This window comes from Hemiscyllium ocellatum, chromosome 7, assembly GCF_020745735.1.
Source record: "Hemiscyllium ocellatum isolate sHemOce1 chromosome 7, sHemOce1.pat.X.cur, whole genome shotgun sequence".
NCBI classification, from domain to species: Eukaryota; Metazoa; Chordata; class Chondrichthyes; order Orectolobiformes; family Hemiscylliidae; genus Hemiscyllium; species Hemiscyllium ocellatum.
The window spans coordinates 100,525,289-100,541,804 of NC_083407.1; the positions used below are offsets into that span (position 1 = coordinate 100,525,289).

The 16,516-nt window shown below is 39.0% G+C and overlaps 1 protein-coding gene across 3 annotated transcripts in view; it reads left to right on the top strand.

Annotated features, from left to right (window-relative positions):
* Positions 1-16,516, top strand: part of LOC132817243 (double-stranded RNA-specific editase 1-like) — a 332,434-nt gene that overhangs the window by 152,534 nt on the left and 163,384 nt on the right. For 2 of the 3 annotated variants that reach the window (XM_060827594.1, XM_060827596.1), the window contains exon 3: positions 15,565-15,591. The exons of the other annotated variant lie outside the window; for it this stretch is intronic. In XM_060827594.1, coding sequence (XP_060683577.1) covers positions 15,565-15,591 — 27 coding nt within the window. The remainder of the gene's footprint in view (positions 1-15,564; positions 15,592-16,516) is intronic. 3 annotated transcript variants of the gene reach the window in all.

Sequence of the window (16,516 nt, forward strand, 5' to 3'; positions counted from 1 at the left end):
TCCATTTACCAAGGAAGAAAATTTCCCAGGCCATGAAGTTCGATTAGCTCAGACACTGCACGTTATAGTGACGTAATATTGAATCAGCTTAAAGTTGATGAACCACAAGGATCAAATGAGATGCACCCAAAGATATTGAGGGAAGTGAGAGTGAAAATCGCACAGGCACTGTCTGTTGAAGTGGCAGGTTTTAACTTGCATGGAAAGATGTGTTATTCTTGCATTTATGTTCATTCTGGGCAAATGCGGTCCCAGACCTTCCCTCTTGATCTTCTCCCCTTATTTTCTTTCAATAGTGAAAATCAGTCACATTTCTACACATCTTCATTTCTGAAGGATCATCATACTTGCCTCACAATATTAACTGTTTCTTTCCCAACAAATACTGCAGGACCTATTGAGTATTTAATTGCAATTTTTTTATTTATATGATTTTTATTATTTACAACTCATAGTTTACCTTTCATTCCTTCATCCCTAAACTTGTTTACCAAAAACTCTGCTGACCATGTCCTTACTCTTATCACTTTGCATCCACCCATTACCACCATGCTGTCTGACCTGCTGTAGTTCTTGATTTTATCTTGATTTTAAAATTCTGACACCTGTTTTCAGATCCTTCTTACAAGTCACCATTTTGTAACCTCTTTCAGCACTTGATCCTTCCACTATCTCTGCTTTTCTATTTGTAGCCTCTTCAGCGTCCTGACTTAAATCATCTGCCTTTGGCAGCTATGCCTTCAGCTGTCTGAGTCCGAAGTTCAGGAATATCTTCCCTGCACTTCCCCATCTCTCCAGACCTCAATGTATTCCCCTTGGAGAATCCATAAAACCCATCTTTTAGATCAAGTTTTTGGCTCATTGACCCTAATTCCTCCTGTTGTGATTTGGCGTCAAATTTTGTTTGATCCCCTTGTGAGTCCATTTGGGATATTTTATTACTTAAAAGGTGCTGCATAAATCCAGATTGTTGTTCATCTCACGCTGCTCCTTTCCTCTTCATTCACAGATAATAAATTAGGTATTGACCTATTTTTTCCTTTGATAACCGGGCATGCAGAGTTTACAAGAGCCAGAGCTGTGACCAGAAGATTCAGTGTAATCACTGTGAAATGGAGCTTCGGATCAATTTACTAGCGCAGATGGGCTAAGGCTTTCTGGTTTCATATTTTCAGTGCTGCTGCCGCGCGACCTGTCATGATTAATTGAAGGTCTGCATTTCAGTGTGCTCAAACGGGAGTGCTCTCCATTAATCGCTTGATTAATCTCTTTTACCTAATGCTCTAAAATATGTGCAGTATTAGTAATCATTATTTTGGTGAAATATGATTAAAAAGGAAGGGCAGGTAGTTAATTGAAGAAACCGTTTCTATCTTGAGTGATTTCAGCCTTCATGTATTCTTCACTTCAACTCTACAACTTCCATGGAATGTACGGGATTACTGAAGGGCGACAACCCAAGCTAGTAGTGACTAGTTTTTATCAACATGCCTCCAATGTTCTTGATGATGATCCATGTCTAATTTCAGTTATTAAACAAGTGAATAATATGAAAAGGAATTGAATGGGCCATTTCATTTCCACATTCATTTTACTTTGCTTTGCTTTGCTTTTTGATGTTTGTTTGGCAAACCTGCTTTTCATTCAAAACCAGTTAATTTTTACCTTAGCTAAATATTCATCTGTTGATCCTGCAACAAGTAGGATTCACTTCCCAGAGCCTCTGCACCATCTATAAAGCGCAAGTCAAGAGTATGATGGGATGCTGTCCCCTTGGATGAATGCTGTTACAACAAGGCTGAAGAAGCTTGACACATCCAGGACAAAGCAGCTACTTGACTGTCACCACATCCTCGAATATTCAGTCTCTCCATCACTGACAGTAAGTAGCAGCTGCGTGAATCACCTATAAGATGCACTGCAGAAACTCTCAACTGTGCCTTAGAAAGCACCTTCCAAATACACGGCCATTGCTATCTACAAGAGTGAGGGTAACAGATACATGGAACAACACCACCTGCAAGTACCCCTCCAAGCCTGTCACTCCTGTTTTGGAAATATATTGCCTTTCTTTCAGTGTCAGTTGGTCAAAATGCTGCAGCATCCTCCCTAATGGCATTTTGGACATACTTGTAAAAAATGGGCTGCAGCAGCAGGTTGAAGAAGGCAACAAATTAGCACCTTCTGAAGAGCAACTAAGGATGGGCAATAAGTGCTTGCAAGCCAGTGACACCCACATCCCCAAATGAATTTGAAGAAAAATCTTCAATGTCATGAAACCCAAGCACTTCACAGGGGTGTTATCAGTTGGATAGCAAGCCGCAGAGATATGAGGCTATGAACAAAAATTTTACCAAACATGTAGATCTTAGAGATAGTCTTAAGGAGGTGGGAAATCCCAAAGTTAGGACTAAGATAACTAACGTTATTGATCAGCAGTTGTGGAGAAAGGAAAACAACATGTTCATGAAGCCAGCATTGAGTGTACAGATCTTGCAGAATTGTAGAGCTGGAAGAAGTTAGAAAGCAAGGCAAGCTGAAGGCCAAAGAAAAATTTGAACATAAGGATGAGATCTTTAAATCATGGTATCACTGAACTGGAAGTAAGTGTAGTTTAAGGTGTGATGGGTAAGCAATGACTTGCTGTGACTACGGCAGAGTTTCGTGAGCCCAAGATGAATTTTCTGGATATAAATTATAAATATTACTCAGATTTACTGAACAGACATTTAAATACTACAAAAGCTATGACTGACCTGAGTAGGTGATTTAAATTTGGGCTGGTTCTGTCCTCTTGATCATTATGTTTACTAATTGGTTTTGCTGGGGTTCATACAACGATAAGTTATATAATAGTCTCTCATTCATGAGCAATGAAGGCCAACAAACTTCAGGCAGTTATTTGCAAACATAACAATAGGGAATCCCACCTTTGTAACAGAGCAGATGTGCATTTGCAAATGAGAAGTAATTGCTCTATACTTTTTCACAGCAGGTAGGGTTTATTCCTGCTGTCATTGCAAATGAGCTTGATATGCTCAGTATGCAAAGAAAGTATAATTTTTGTGCTGTTTATTAACTTCGGCATAGCTTTCAAATTTATTCTTCTGATGTGCATTCTACTTGATTGAAATTCTTTCTACTTCTGATTGGGTTCACGTTATTCACATTGTAAATTAATTATGCACAAATAATTGCAGTCTCTGGGTTGTGAACAGGTTCTGTTCTTGAGGCCGTATGCCAGTCAGAACACAATACAGGACAGAATAAAACAGCAATTTGTAAGTTAGAGGAAGTTCACAAGTAAAATCTTTAAATTTAGTGTTAATGCATTCCTGTATGGGATTGTGTTCGTAAGTCCAAGTATTTGTAATGGGGATGTTTATAAATCAGAATATTGACTGGATGCAGGTAAATCAGGATATTGTCTGGATATATGTAATTCTGGGATAATGTGTGTTGTGGCAGGGCGATTTGGCTATAACATCGCTAAAGAATTAGGAAACAGTATTTTCAAGAATGCTTACCCCTGTTCGCAATGGCGCAATTCCAGTAGGTTTGTGTGCTTTGCTCTGCGCATGCACCGATGTCTGCGCTCAAGTCTCTGCACCGTTCTGTGCATGCGCCGATGTCGGTGCCAGAATCTCTGCCCTGTTCTGTGCATGCACAATGTCAGCGTCAGTCTTGATGCCATTCTGCACATTCACAAAGTCTCCACGCTGTTCTGTGCATGCATGATGTCAGCTGCAGACTGAGCAGCTTTCTGTGAGAGGTACTGTGCAGGGAACAGCTTTCTTACATTTTACTTAAATATACTATGTTAAATTTGCTTTTTGTTTCGTTAATAAATATGATTTCAGCCTTCATTCAGGTTGTGCTATACTTTTGCGTTGGACTTTTGGGATTTTTGAGCAATTGTGAGTGTTTTTTTTTTTGCTGGTCTGCCCCAAGTTCACTTCTGCCATAGGCCCCATTATTTACATTAAGCAATTTTTTGTTATTAGCGAAACTTTGCTGGAATGCAATCACAGCATTATAGGACAACTACCTGTAATTATGCATAGTTTTATATCATAGAAACATTTTGTGTTATAGCATATAAAGACTGTACATATCACATGCATTCTACCCAAGGAATCTGAAGTGGCTACCAAATGTTTAGGAAAGAATCTATCATGCAACACTGTTTTATGGCGCCAGTGCCAGGACTTTGAGATCACATGATTCTTGCTTGCGGTATTTCTCTTTCTTACCTCCCCATCACTTCTTTACGTAATTGAGAAATGATAAAGATGATTCAGCTCATCTTAGTTCTTCCATCCAAACAGATGCAGCATTGCCTCTTCTTTCTTAAATATCGATCATTGTTTTCATCTCCGATGCTCCATGTGTTTCTTTTCTCTCAACATTTCCAGTAAAAGTATCCTCATAGAATCATAGAATCCTTACAGTGTGGAAACAGGCCATTCAGCCCAACAAGTCCATGTTGACCCTCTGAAGAGTAACCCATCCAGGCTCATTCCCTCACCCTATTAGTCTACATTTATCCATGACTAATGCACCTACCTGCACATCTTTGGATTGTGGGAGGAAACTGGAGCACCCAAAGGAAAACCATGCAGCTACGGGAAGAATGTGCAAACTCCTCACAGACAGTCACCCAAGGCTGGAATCAAACCCGGTCCCTGGCGCTATAAGGCAGCAGTGCTAACCTCTGAGCCATTCTGGTAATTGTTGATGAATATCTGTGTTCAATTGATAGACTGAACTTTCAGGTTCTCATTTATTAGAATCACTGTCACCAAAATGGGAGAAGTACAGGTCATTCTGCTATAATGTGACAGCTGCATTCCTCTGCAACCCCATACTTTAGAAAACCGCTATAGGAAATTGAGTTGTACAAGATTGCTACAGAAAATTGCTATACCCATTCAGTAGAAAGTTCATGTGATCCAAACAGTATCCACAGTTCATCAATTGCGTTGAAGCCAATTTGTGTTAGTGAAACGCACGTTATGCCAGAACGACCTGTATAGCAGTACTCATTTCTAGTCAAAATTTTATCTTGTTTGAAGGTTGATTGAGCCTTCATCCTTTGTAATTGTTACAATTAGGACAGAATGCCCTCTCTTTTGCCTCAAATATATAATATTTTCCTAATTTTGTTTGCAAAAATTTGATTTATGTTTCCTGCCTACCACTTGCAATTTGTATCAATGAGGAATTGAATACCACTCAATATGCTTGATCTTTTGGAGCAGGTTAAATAACCCATGGATGTTGTTGTTCTTGACAAGGATGTGGCAAAGCCGTGTCTAGGCTGACTTTTTTTTCTCTGTTCAGAGCCTTTGAAGTGACTAAAAGTCTTTATTGTTGTAATGGAAATTGATCTAAGCAAATAATCTCCAGTCAGAGATGAATTTATACTCTAAGCGTCAGTTTATAAATGTGAAAGTCATAAGTGATAAAGGAAGTCAGTTGGAGGTTTTTAATGTACACCACCTTCAACTTACGGAATATTGCATTAATGGAGGCTATTGAGGTGATTTTTTAAAAAGTCTCACCTCAACAGTAGTTTAAACTCTCAGATCTAAGACTCTCAGCTGTGATAGATTACAATCCAGCAATTTTTAAGTGCACTGACAATAATATTTCAGCATGCTTGTTCTGATTTGGTCTGTTTGCAGTGGAACTGAAGGTCAATAACTACTTAAGACTTAAAAAAAAAGCCATTCTTGTCCCAGTGTCAGACCTGATTTTTGTCCTTTCAGCTGTGTTAGACTGAACAGAGTTTTATATTCAACTGCATTCTGTCCTGCACTGATGTATCTTGATATCAAATGTTATAGTTCCAGCTGCACTGTCTCACTGAACCATACAGTACCTACAATAGTCGTATGGCCCTTATGTCCGAGCCATCTCTGAAAGAATGGTCCACTTGATAGTATTTCTCTGGTGAGTTTCTATAATTTTGCAATGTCATGTACAAAGTCAGTTTTTGAAGATTCCATGGACTCTGATTTCACCATTGATTCTTTTGAGTATTCCATTTTCCAACAGTGTTTGGTGTATATCAAAATAAAATCCAAGTATCTCTCTGATTTAAGTCAAAGTGATATGCTTCAGTCTGAAGCAATCAAACAAATTCTAATGTTCAACTTAAAAAGAAATGCTGAAAGGTTCTCAGAACATTTTTAGCATTCAGCCACACAAACCACATTCTGTCTGTTGAGAGGTTACTGAGTCCATAGAAATTCAACAGTAATTGATTTGAGCAGTGATCACTTTTGTTGAAGTTAATCAACCAACGAATTAACGTACTCTACTTACGTACAAAAGTCAAAAGTTGCAAATGTTGGAAATCTGGAATGAGGATGAAAATGTTGGAAGTACTTAGCAGGTCAGACAACATCTGTGGAGCGAGAAACGGTGCTGGCATTTCAGGCCTGTGACCTTTTGTGAGAATACCACTGACATTTTATGACTTTAATAATTTAATTGATTTTACCCCTTGCCTTGAACACACAGAGCCTTTCATTGGAGTTGCTTTTTGCAGCCCACAAGTAATAAGATGATCTGCAAATGTTTAGTCTTTTTTAAAGTTTCATTTTTCTATAATGCAAAATGACCTGATGAAATCCAAGAAAGTGAGAATCATTTCAATTTGCAAGAAAAGCATGAAATAATTGCCAGTGTTTAATCCTGTTCAAACCAGTCAAAAAGGATGTTTGTGTTCTTGAAAGTTCCAGTCTTCATGGCGTCCGAGAATCTCAACACTGCAGTGAGAGTAAATAACATAACTATCTGACCTTTCTTAATTATTTGAGTACTGTACATCTAATTGTATGGTAGGAGCAGTGCGCATGGAAGCAATGGTCCAATTTAAAATTTTCAATATTTGAACACAATATGATTTATGATGGGGTTGCCTTGTGTTGGTTTTATTCGTAGCATGTGTACTGTACTCGATGAGTAGGAGTTATAATGCATTGTGTTTTAGTTGTCTGGACTGTATCAGGCCGCTGCCACAGCGAACATGTAAGATTCTTGAGGGCGTCAGGAGTGGGTTCTGGGAACAGTTTGCACATTGTAACATTATTGCTCGGGTTAATGATTGAAATTTGTACTTGGAAAAATCAAACTGATAACTTTTCTAAATATTCCTGTTTGAGAACTGGGTAGTGAGGTAATGGGAGACTGCAGTTTTAATAACTTATGGAGTCAGGCAAGTTGTCTGTCTTCTGTAATCATTCATTTGTGGCTGTCTTCCTGATTTTGTTTTGACAAGTACTCTTTCATGAAAAGTGAGCATTTCTGCCAAGCATAGTGTTTGCTGCCTCCCCCTATTTGCCTTTGAGAAGGTGATGGCGAGTTGTCTTATTGAACTGCTGTAGTCCTTAAGGTGTAGGTATACTCCTAATACTATAAGGATGGGAGTTCAAGGACTTTGACCAAGGAACAATGAAGAAACAGTGATTATAATGCTAATTCTTAATGGTGAGGGGGGGGAAATTGCCAGTGATGGTGCTTCATGTCATTCGAGGTGGTAAGTCTGAAAGGTGCTGGAAAAGGAGCCGAGGTGAGTTGCTGTTACGTGGATGTAGGTTTGCTCGCTGAGCTGGAAGGTTTGTTTTCAGACGGTTTGTATCTATACTCGGTAACATCTTCAATGAGCCTCTGGATGAAGCGCTGTTGGCATGACCCGTTTTCTGTTGTTTATGTTTAGGTTTCCTTGAGTTGGTGATGTATTTCCCCATCACACCTAGTATGGGATGAAATGTCTGAAAATGAAACTTCCAGCTCAGCGAGCAAACCTATATCCAGATCTTGCTACTACATTTTATATATGAGATATACATAGCTGTTGACATCAGAAAAGTTAAACAATTGCTCTTGATGTCTGCTTAAGCAGCTGTGTCTTTCAGACAGCAACAGTAATAAATGGCAGTTGGGTTTCTAACTTTTAGTTTAGAAACAAGATTTTGGTTCCACAGCATGAGTAGGTGAACATTTTAAAGAGAATATGGGTTTAAAGTGTAATGAAACATTTGGTTAACTTTAAAAAATGCTTGTGATCAATTCAGAAATGTTACCTGTGCCAAAAATGTGCTAGTTTCCTATTTGAATACTAAGGCTTTATATTTAATGCCATTCAGAGATATTTCAATGTTAGTTCTGTGGTAATTTACTCTGGGTCTGTGTATTTAACGCTAAGACCGAGACGTTTGTCTCCCCTCCACTTGACCACCTCAGCAAAAAATATTCCTAAAATTAATTTGAAACATGTTTGCTTGAGTCAGCATGTTCTTCGAATAAATAGGCTGTTTCTCTCTTTCAATCCCCTGTGAACTGCTGTTCTGTGAAACTGAACAAAACCTTTACTGGTACAGTTAAAGGGCATAAAGTACAGTTTGGGAAGGCTATTCATTGTCTTTATTTTGAACCTCCTACCCACTTAGACGTGCCTTAGGAGAACGTATAAATAAAGAAAATAAGTTTCAGCAAGTGCTTGTGTTTACTCTGATGAAAGTTCAATTTTTTTTCTGGGTTTATCAAAAACAATATATTCTTATTGAAGCTTGCTTGCAGATAATCGTCCATCAATGGACCTATATCAAATACTGCTGAAAGTATGTCTTATGTCACTTCTCTAAGCTTTACAAATTCTTCAGCAAAATTGTAGGTTAAGGTGTCATTTGAAGTGCTAATTTTTTTTTCCCAGGCAAACAGACTTATAGGTTTAAAGATGTGAGCTTTCTCTTCTTTACCATTAGCTTTTCTGACAGCAGCCATTTCGAAGCTTCTCAGTTCAGAAAGGAGACTTCAAAAATGCCAATGAAGTGCTGGCATTGTGGAAGAGGTTACTGACTGACAATTTTTATATTAACATCAGAATGAATTGCTTTGAATTGGTTTTTATTCATTAATAGTATGTGGGTGTCGCTGGCTGGGCCAACATTTATTGCCTATCCCTGACTACCCTTTAGAAGGTGTTGGTGAGCAGCCTTCTTGAATCACTGTGATCTATTTGGTGTAAGTACACCCACGATGCCATTAGTGAGGGGCTTCAAGGATTTTGATCTTGTGATAGTGAAGGAATGGCACTAGATTTCCAAGTCAGAACCATGAGTGACTTTCGGGGAACTAGTTGGTGATGGTGTTCCCATGCAGCTGCTTTATTTTATTTATTCATTCATTCATGGAATGTGGATGCTGATACTGGGCATTTAATCCCCATCCCTAGTTGCACTTGGATACAGCTGAGTGGCTTATGAGGCTATTTCAGAGGTCAGTTTAGAATTAACCACATTCCTTTGGGTCAGACTGGATAAGGAAGGGAAATTCATTCCCTAACGAATAGTAGCTAAACAACCTATCATCACTGGTCATAACTTGACTTGTAATTCCAGATTTTCTAACTGAATTCAGTGCTACTATCTGCCTTGGATTTGAATACAGGTCCCAGAACATTACCTGGGCTGCGCTAGGCTATGTCCTCCCCTATGCTGCCATTGCCCATGTTCTGTTCAATCGTAGAGCCCTTGAGTTTGAAAGATTTTGTCCGAGGAGCCTTGGTGATTTTTTCAGTACATTTTGTAGATCATACACACAACTGAACTGTTGGTGGAGGGGCTGAATGTTTTTGTGGATGTAGTCTCAGTCAAGTAGGCTACTTTGTTCTGGATGGTGTCAAGCTTCTTGAGTGTTGCTGGAGTTGCACCCATCCAGCCAAGTGGGGAGTATTCCATCACACTTGTGTCTTGTGGATGGTGGACAGACAGGAAGTGAATTACTGTTTGGAGGATTCTGAGCCTCTGATGTGCTTTTGTAGCCATATTATTTATATGGCTCGTCAAATTCATTTTCTAGTCAGTGGTAACCCTAAGGATATTGATACTGTGAAAATCATTGATGGTTAAGCTGTTCAATGTCATGGGGATATCATTAGATTCTGTCTTGTTGCAGATGGTCATTTGTGAGTTCCAGGTTCTCACCACCCTCTGGGTGATAACATTTTTTTCCTCACATCTCCTGCCCCTTACCTTAAATCTATGCCCCATGTCATTGATTTCTTCATCAAAGGGAGATGTTTCTTCCTGTCTACTATGAGTCTGCCCCTCATATTTCTCAATCATGTCCCTTCTTAATTCCTTCTTCTCTAAGGAAAACAATGCCACTCTCTCCAATTTCTCTTCATAATTAAAACCCTGCAGCCCAGGCAACATCCTGGTAAATCTTCTGTACAACTTCTCCATTGCAATCGCACCCCTCCTATATTGTCGATTCCAGAACTGCACGCAATACCTTTGCTGTGATCAGAAACAAATTTATGTACAGTTCCAGCCTAACCTCCCTGTTCTTCAACTGTGTGCCTTGGCTACTGAAGGAAATTATCACTATTTCTTCTTAACCTCTTTATCCACATGATCTGATACTTTAAGGGGGCTGGTGTATGTGCATACCAAAGTCCCTCTAATCCTAATGTGCTTCCCAGGGTGATACCATTTATCATGTATTCCTTTTCCTTGTTTATCCTGCCCAAATGCATCACCTCACGCTTATCCAGATTGAATTGAGTTCGCCACTGATCAGCCTGCCTGACCAGCCCATCCATATCCTATTGTAATCTAAGGTTATCCTCATCACTATTTACCACCCAACTAATGTTTTTATCATCTGCAAGTATTAATTAATGTCTAAATCATTTGTATAAACCATAAATAGCAAGGGTCCGGCAGCACCCCAGTGGATGTAGACTTTCAATTGGAAAAACACACCTTGACATCACCCTCTGCTTCTTGCCACTCAGCTGATTCTGAATCCAATTCGCCAAATACCCTTGGATCCCATGGGCATTATCCTCCAAATGAATAAATTTTCCTCATCTCTGCATGCAACCCCACACTGTACTAGACTCTCCTATAAGGGGAAACAATATTTCTGGATTTACCCCTCAGGCCTCCTAAGCATCCTGTGTGTTTCAACAAGGTCTCCTCTCATTCTTCTAAACTCCAGTGAGTATGTGCCCAACCTACAAAACCTCTCTTCAAAAGAAATTTTCTTCAAATCCTGAATGAACCTGACGAGCTTTCTCTGAATTACCTCCAATGCCTACATCTTTCCTGCAGTATGGAGACCAAAACTGTTAACAGTATTCCAGAAGTCGTATGGCTAACTTTCATAACTTTAACAAGATCTCCCTATGATACTCCACTCCCTTTGAGACATAGAAAATAGGAACAGGAGTAGGCCGTTTGCTCTTCCATTTGATATGATCATGGCTTATCATCTAACTCAGCACTCTCTTCCTCCTTTCTTTCAGTACCCTTTGATCACTTTAGTCTTAGAATTATAGAAGCCCAATGAGTGCGCAGTGCACCCAGACCCATTATCCTAACCTATTACTCTACATTTACTCCTGACTAATGCACCTAACCCATACATTCCTGAACACTATGGGCAACTTATCATGGTCAATTCACCTAACATGGATATCTTTTGGGTTGTCGGAGGAAACAGAGCACCCAGAGGAAACCCACACTAGGCGGGGAGAATGTGCAGACTTCACATATTGGCCTGAGGCCAGAATCGAACTGGGTCCCTAGCACTGTGAGACAGCAGTGCTCAGCACTGAGCCACCGTTTTGCTTAAGAAATATTTCTGTCTCATCTTGTGAATCATTCAATGTATAGTCTCAACAGCTTTCTTTAGCAGTCATTTTTCTCAACTCCAATTTATAAAGTTCATAACCGACCTGGTCTCCTCATACATCAGTCTTGCCATCCCAAAAATCATCCCAGTGCATGAGTTGATGCCAGGTGGTCCATCCAGTTGCCTTTTTTTAAAAAAGACTTTTGCAGTTGATGCAACTGAGTGACTTGCTGGAGGCCATTTCCAAGGTAGTTAAGAGTCAATCACATTGCCTTTGTTCTGGAGTCGCATGTAGACCATACTAGGCTAGGACGACAATTTCTTTGCCCAAATGTTATTAGTGAAATGGGTTTTTAAGACAACAACAATCATTTTATTCAAACAATTACACCTTTTTAATTTGAGAGCTATTTTTTATTGATGTTAAGTTCTACCAGCTGTGATGCATTTGAAAGTTTGGTCTCACGGGAATATCATAAGGCTGTCGTTTCGCCTAATCAATCTCTCTCAATAATGGATATCATCCTTCTTTAGATTGTACTTGAAATTCTGTTAGCTGTATGAATATCCTGAAAATAAGGTCTTTAGCTGCAGCATCGGCACTCCACCAAACCTGACATTTCATGAATGCATTTGGGTTGGCTTTTCGGTAGCTGTCCTGGAAAAAGCTTCTGGTGCAACTGTTTGCTCCAGCTATAATTTTGACCTTCCACTAGTAGTTGAGAGTGTAGTGCTGGAAAAGCACAGCAAGTCAGGCAGCATTCGAGGAGCAGGAGAATCGACGGTTCGGGCATAAGTCCTTCATCAGGAATCATCATCAGGAATCTTTCCTGATGGAGGACTTATGCCGAAACGTTGATTCCGAAACGTTGATTCTCCTGCTCCTCGGATGCTGCCTGATCTGAGATGCTTTTCCAGCATCTCACACTCGTCTTTGAGCTCCAACATCTGCAGTCCTCACTTTCTCCGACCTTCCACTAATAGTGTTGTGGGCAGTCATAGCTTCATTTACACCCTTCTTCAGTTTTGAGTTTTAGCATGAGATTAAGTAAGACCACTGTGCTATGTCTCACTACTATCTGATATGTGGAAAGAGCAAATTGGCAAGTTGGATTTTCCATGGTTTGGTTCATTTGCAGTCATGGTGAAGCCGTTTAATTTTTTATTTAAAACGTAGAATTTCAGGTGATGTTTAAACTCCCTTAGGGAGAGAGTAAGACACAGGAAAATCTTCATTCTCAAAATATGGAAATGCAGCTATCGTAATCCTCACTTAAGTTAGAAGGTCTGGTCTCTACAGATAATCTTTGTTTATCTACTTGCTTGTTAATCTTTCAAATGTATTGTTTGTTCCTCTATCTGGTGTATTTTGTCATGGAATAAGCTATTCTCCTGAGGTCACAGGTCTGGCTTTGGACTTTACTGGTAAGAATTATTTTCTTTATAGCTTGGCAGAGGACTACAATATTCTATCACTGAACAGATGCAGGCTTTATAATGCACTGAAATTACTGATGGTATCAGGTGAGGCAAAGCTTTCTTGAAGAATCCTATTCTAGCCCCAGCATTTTTTAGCTGTTTTCTTGTATTTTCCTCAAAGACTTGAAATTTTACAAATCACAGATTTGCAAACCCTTAGCAGAGATGATTGGCAGTATCACGTCAGTTTTTGTTGAGAGGTTTTCACCCCCTCAACATTGAATCTAAAGCCTGTTTAACAGTTGACTTTCACATCCATTTGTTTGCAGTGGTTTTATCATTGGGGTTTACTGCATTTCTAATGAAAGATTAGCACTACCTTCTGCGGTGCAGTTTATTTTGTAGTATCAGCTCACTTAGTACAAATCTAAAAGAAAGAATGAAACCATCTCCTTATGATAGTTCAAGGTCATTATTGTTGCTGAAATTTCCAGCATTAAGATCCTGGTGGTTGTCATTTACTGGCATTAATTAGATGAGCTTTCTAAATGCCACGGCTATAAGACCAAGTCAGAAGATGGGAATTCAAAGACTAGTAACTCTCCTTCTTACTTCTCAAAGTTTGTCAAAAACAAGGCAAGCCACTCCTTTTTCATCAAAGAATACCAAGTTTAGAGACTTTTTTACTTCATAATCGGATGCTTTTCAGCATAACTAAAATTTGAAAGCTGCTTCAAAACAAGAGTTGTCCTGTATTCATTATAAGATGTGATGCAGTTCACAAGACAGGCTCATATTCAGAAACTAATCACAAAGTACTTTACACTGAAATGACTTAGAAATACATGAATCCGTGGTGTCAACCAATTTTGAGGCCATCCTCTTCCTGGCACAAAGCCATTTTTCCAGGAGCAAGCTTTAGCCTTACCTTGCACTCAATACTGAGCTTGGGATTTGACCTCCATGACAGCATTGGTCCATATTATGTTGCCAGACTCCAGTTTTGTTCCATGAATCGGTGCTGTCAAAGCTCATCACCCCATCATGACCCCTCAGAAACATTAACAAGACTTTCGAGAAAGAACAGGGGCTTTGGACTAACTGCTTTTTTAATGAGCAAACACAGACTCAATGATTAAAGGCCTCCTGTGTAGGGTTATTTTATAGCTCATAATCTTCAATGATAATAGATTGGGAAATTTGATGTCAAAATGTTTATGTAAGAAAATCTAAATTGGATTTGTTCAATCACTGAAAATAAGTAGCACTCTTGTTTTCCCCCATCCCTAACATAGCATTAACTCTAATATCATTATCAACAGGCCTATCTTCAAACTCCCTGATGAATTCCGTTACCTGTTGTTGTTCCTTATTACTGATTAGAACTGAGTGCAGAAATTATTAAATTCTCACATAAATGGAAACAAATAATATGCAAAGTGGGAATTTAGTGCTTTGAAATTAAACACTTGGTTATTCAAATAACATTTTCCATTTTTCAGCTGAATGTTTCAAATTGTTGGGTAAAAGTTATTTCATTATCTGCTGTTGCACAAAGTACACATTTTCTTCTGTGTTGGCCAAGATGAAAAGCGAGTAAAAGATCACATTCCCTTTTATAGTTGAGTCTGTTTCTGTGCCTAAACATTGTTCATAACTTTACATTTTTTTAAAAGAATATTGTGAAGTTGCATGTGTTGCTTCATATGTAGATCAATAACTTAAATAGTTGATTCTACAGTTCAATAAAACATTAATATAATGTAGTCCTTTAATTCTTCATGGCAAGAGGATAGTAGTATGATAAAAGCAAATAAATCATGCCAGAACTTCCTGATTAGGCCTCAGTTGAAATATCATCAAAAATTCTAGAAATATGCTTCAGAAAAATGTGAAGACTTGAAAAGGGTATGTATGAGGTTTACCACAACGTTAGTAGAGTTGAGGGACCTCTGTCATTCATAGGAGAGACTGAAAGCGTTAGGACTATTTGTGATGTCACAAAGACTAAGTGGTGACCTTGTAAAAGGTTTTCAAAATTCCAACAGATTTTGATAGAGTAAACAGAGGGGAAATCAGTGCTTGTGGTGACTAGGTAATAGATTCAAAATTATTGACAAAAGATTCAGAGGGACGCTGAAAATCTTTTTCACTAAAATTTTAGGATTTGGAATGTTCTCCCTGAAAATATGGTGAAAGTGAATTATCATGAAAGGCAATTTGGCAGTTATTTGGGGATGAGGAACTAGCAAGATCACAGATAAAGGATGAATATTTGGGACAGCACAATCAATCTTTCAGAGCTTGCACAGACATGAAGGCCAAATGGCCGGCCTCCTGTTCTGTAGATTTCTATGATTCTACAGCACAATCACCATTTCAAAATAAATAGCAATACTACTCAAATGTTAAGCAACAGTGGGTTGACTCTGTTCTTACTTTTCTGCTTGTACATCGAATATTAACTATTCTTTTCTTGACCTTTTTCTTTAGGAAGCCAAAACAAATCCATGGTTGAAGGTATGTACTGGAAAAACAAATTTAAACCTTGTGCTGTTTTATGTCTTAATTTTTCTTGATAAATTATTAGTTTTAGATATTGGGGGGCATAGTTATGTACTTCAGAAAGCAAAATGACATTCTGTTATGCTGCTGGATTTGCTGAGTTTTTCCAGCAGTTTCTAGTTTTGTATCTGATTCTGACAATCCACAGTTCTTCATTTATATGAGTGGACTAATAGATCAATTTTTGAAGCTCCTTTTTTGATACAGATTACTTGGGGCTAGAGTTAATGTATTGGTTGAGACACTATTCAGATGGAAAATTATTCATGTTGCCCTCTGGCTTTGGTAGATGTGGATCCATAGAACATAGAAAAATATAGCGCAGTACAGGTCCTTTGGCCCTCGATGTTGCGCCGATCCAAGCCCACCTAACCTACACTAGCCCACGATCCTCCATATGTCTATCCAATGCCCGTTTAAATGCCCATAAAGAGGGACAGTCCACCACTGTTACTGACAGGGGATTCCATGAATTCATGACTCGCTGAGTAAAGAATCTACCCCTAAAATCTGTCCTATACCTTTCACCCCTTAATTTAAAGTTATGCCCCTTGTAATATCTGACTCCATACGTAGAAATAGGTTCTCATGGTCAACCCTATCTAAACCCCTAATCATCTTGTACACCTCTATCAAGTCACCCCAAAACCTTCTTTTCTCCAATGAAAACAGCCCCAAGTGCCTCAGCCTTTCCTCATACGATCTTCCTACCATACCAGGCAACATCCTGGTAAACCTCCTCTGCACCCATTCCAGTGCCTCCACATCCTTCCTATAGTATGGCAACCAAAACTGCACACAATACTCCAGATGCGGCCGCACCAGAGTCTTATACAAACTGCAACATGACCTCAGGACTCTGGAACTCAATTCCTCTACC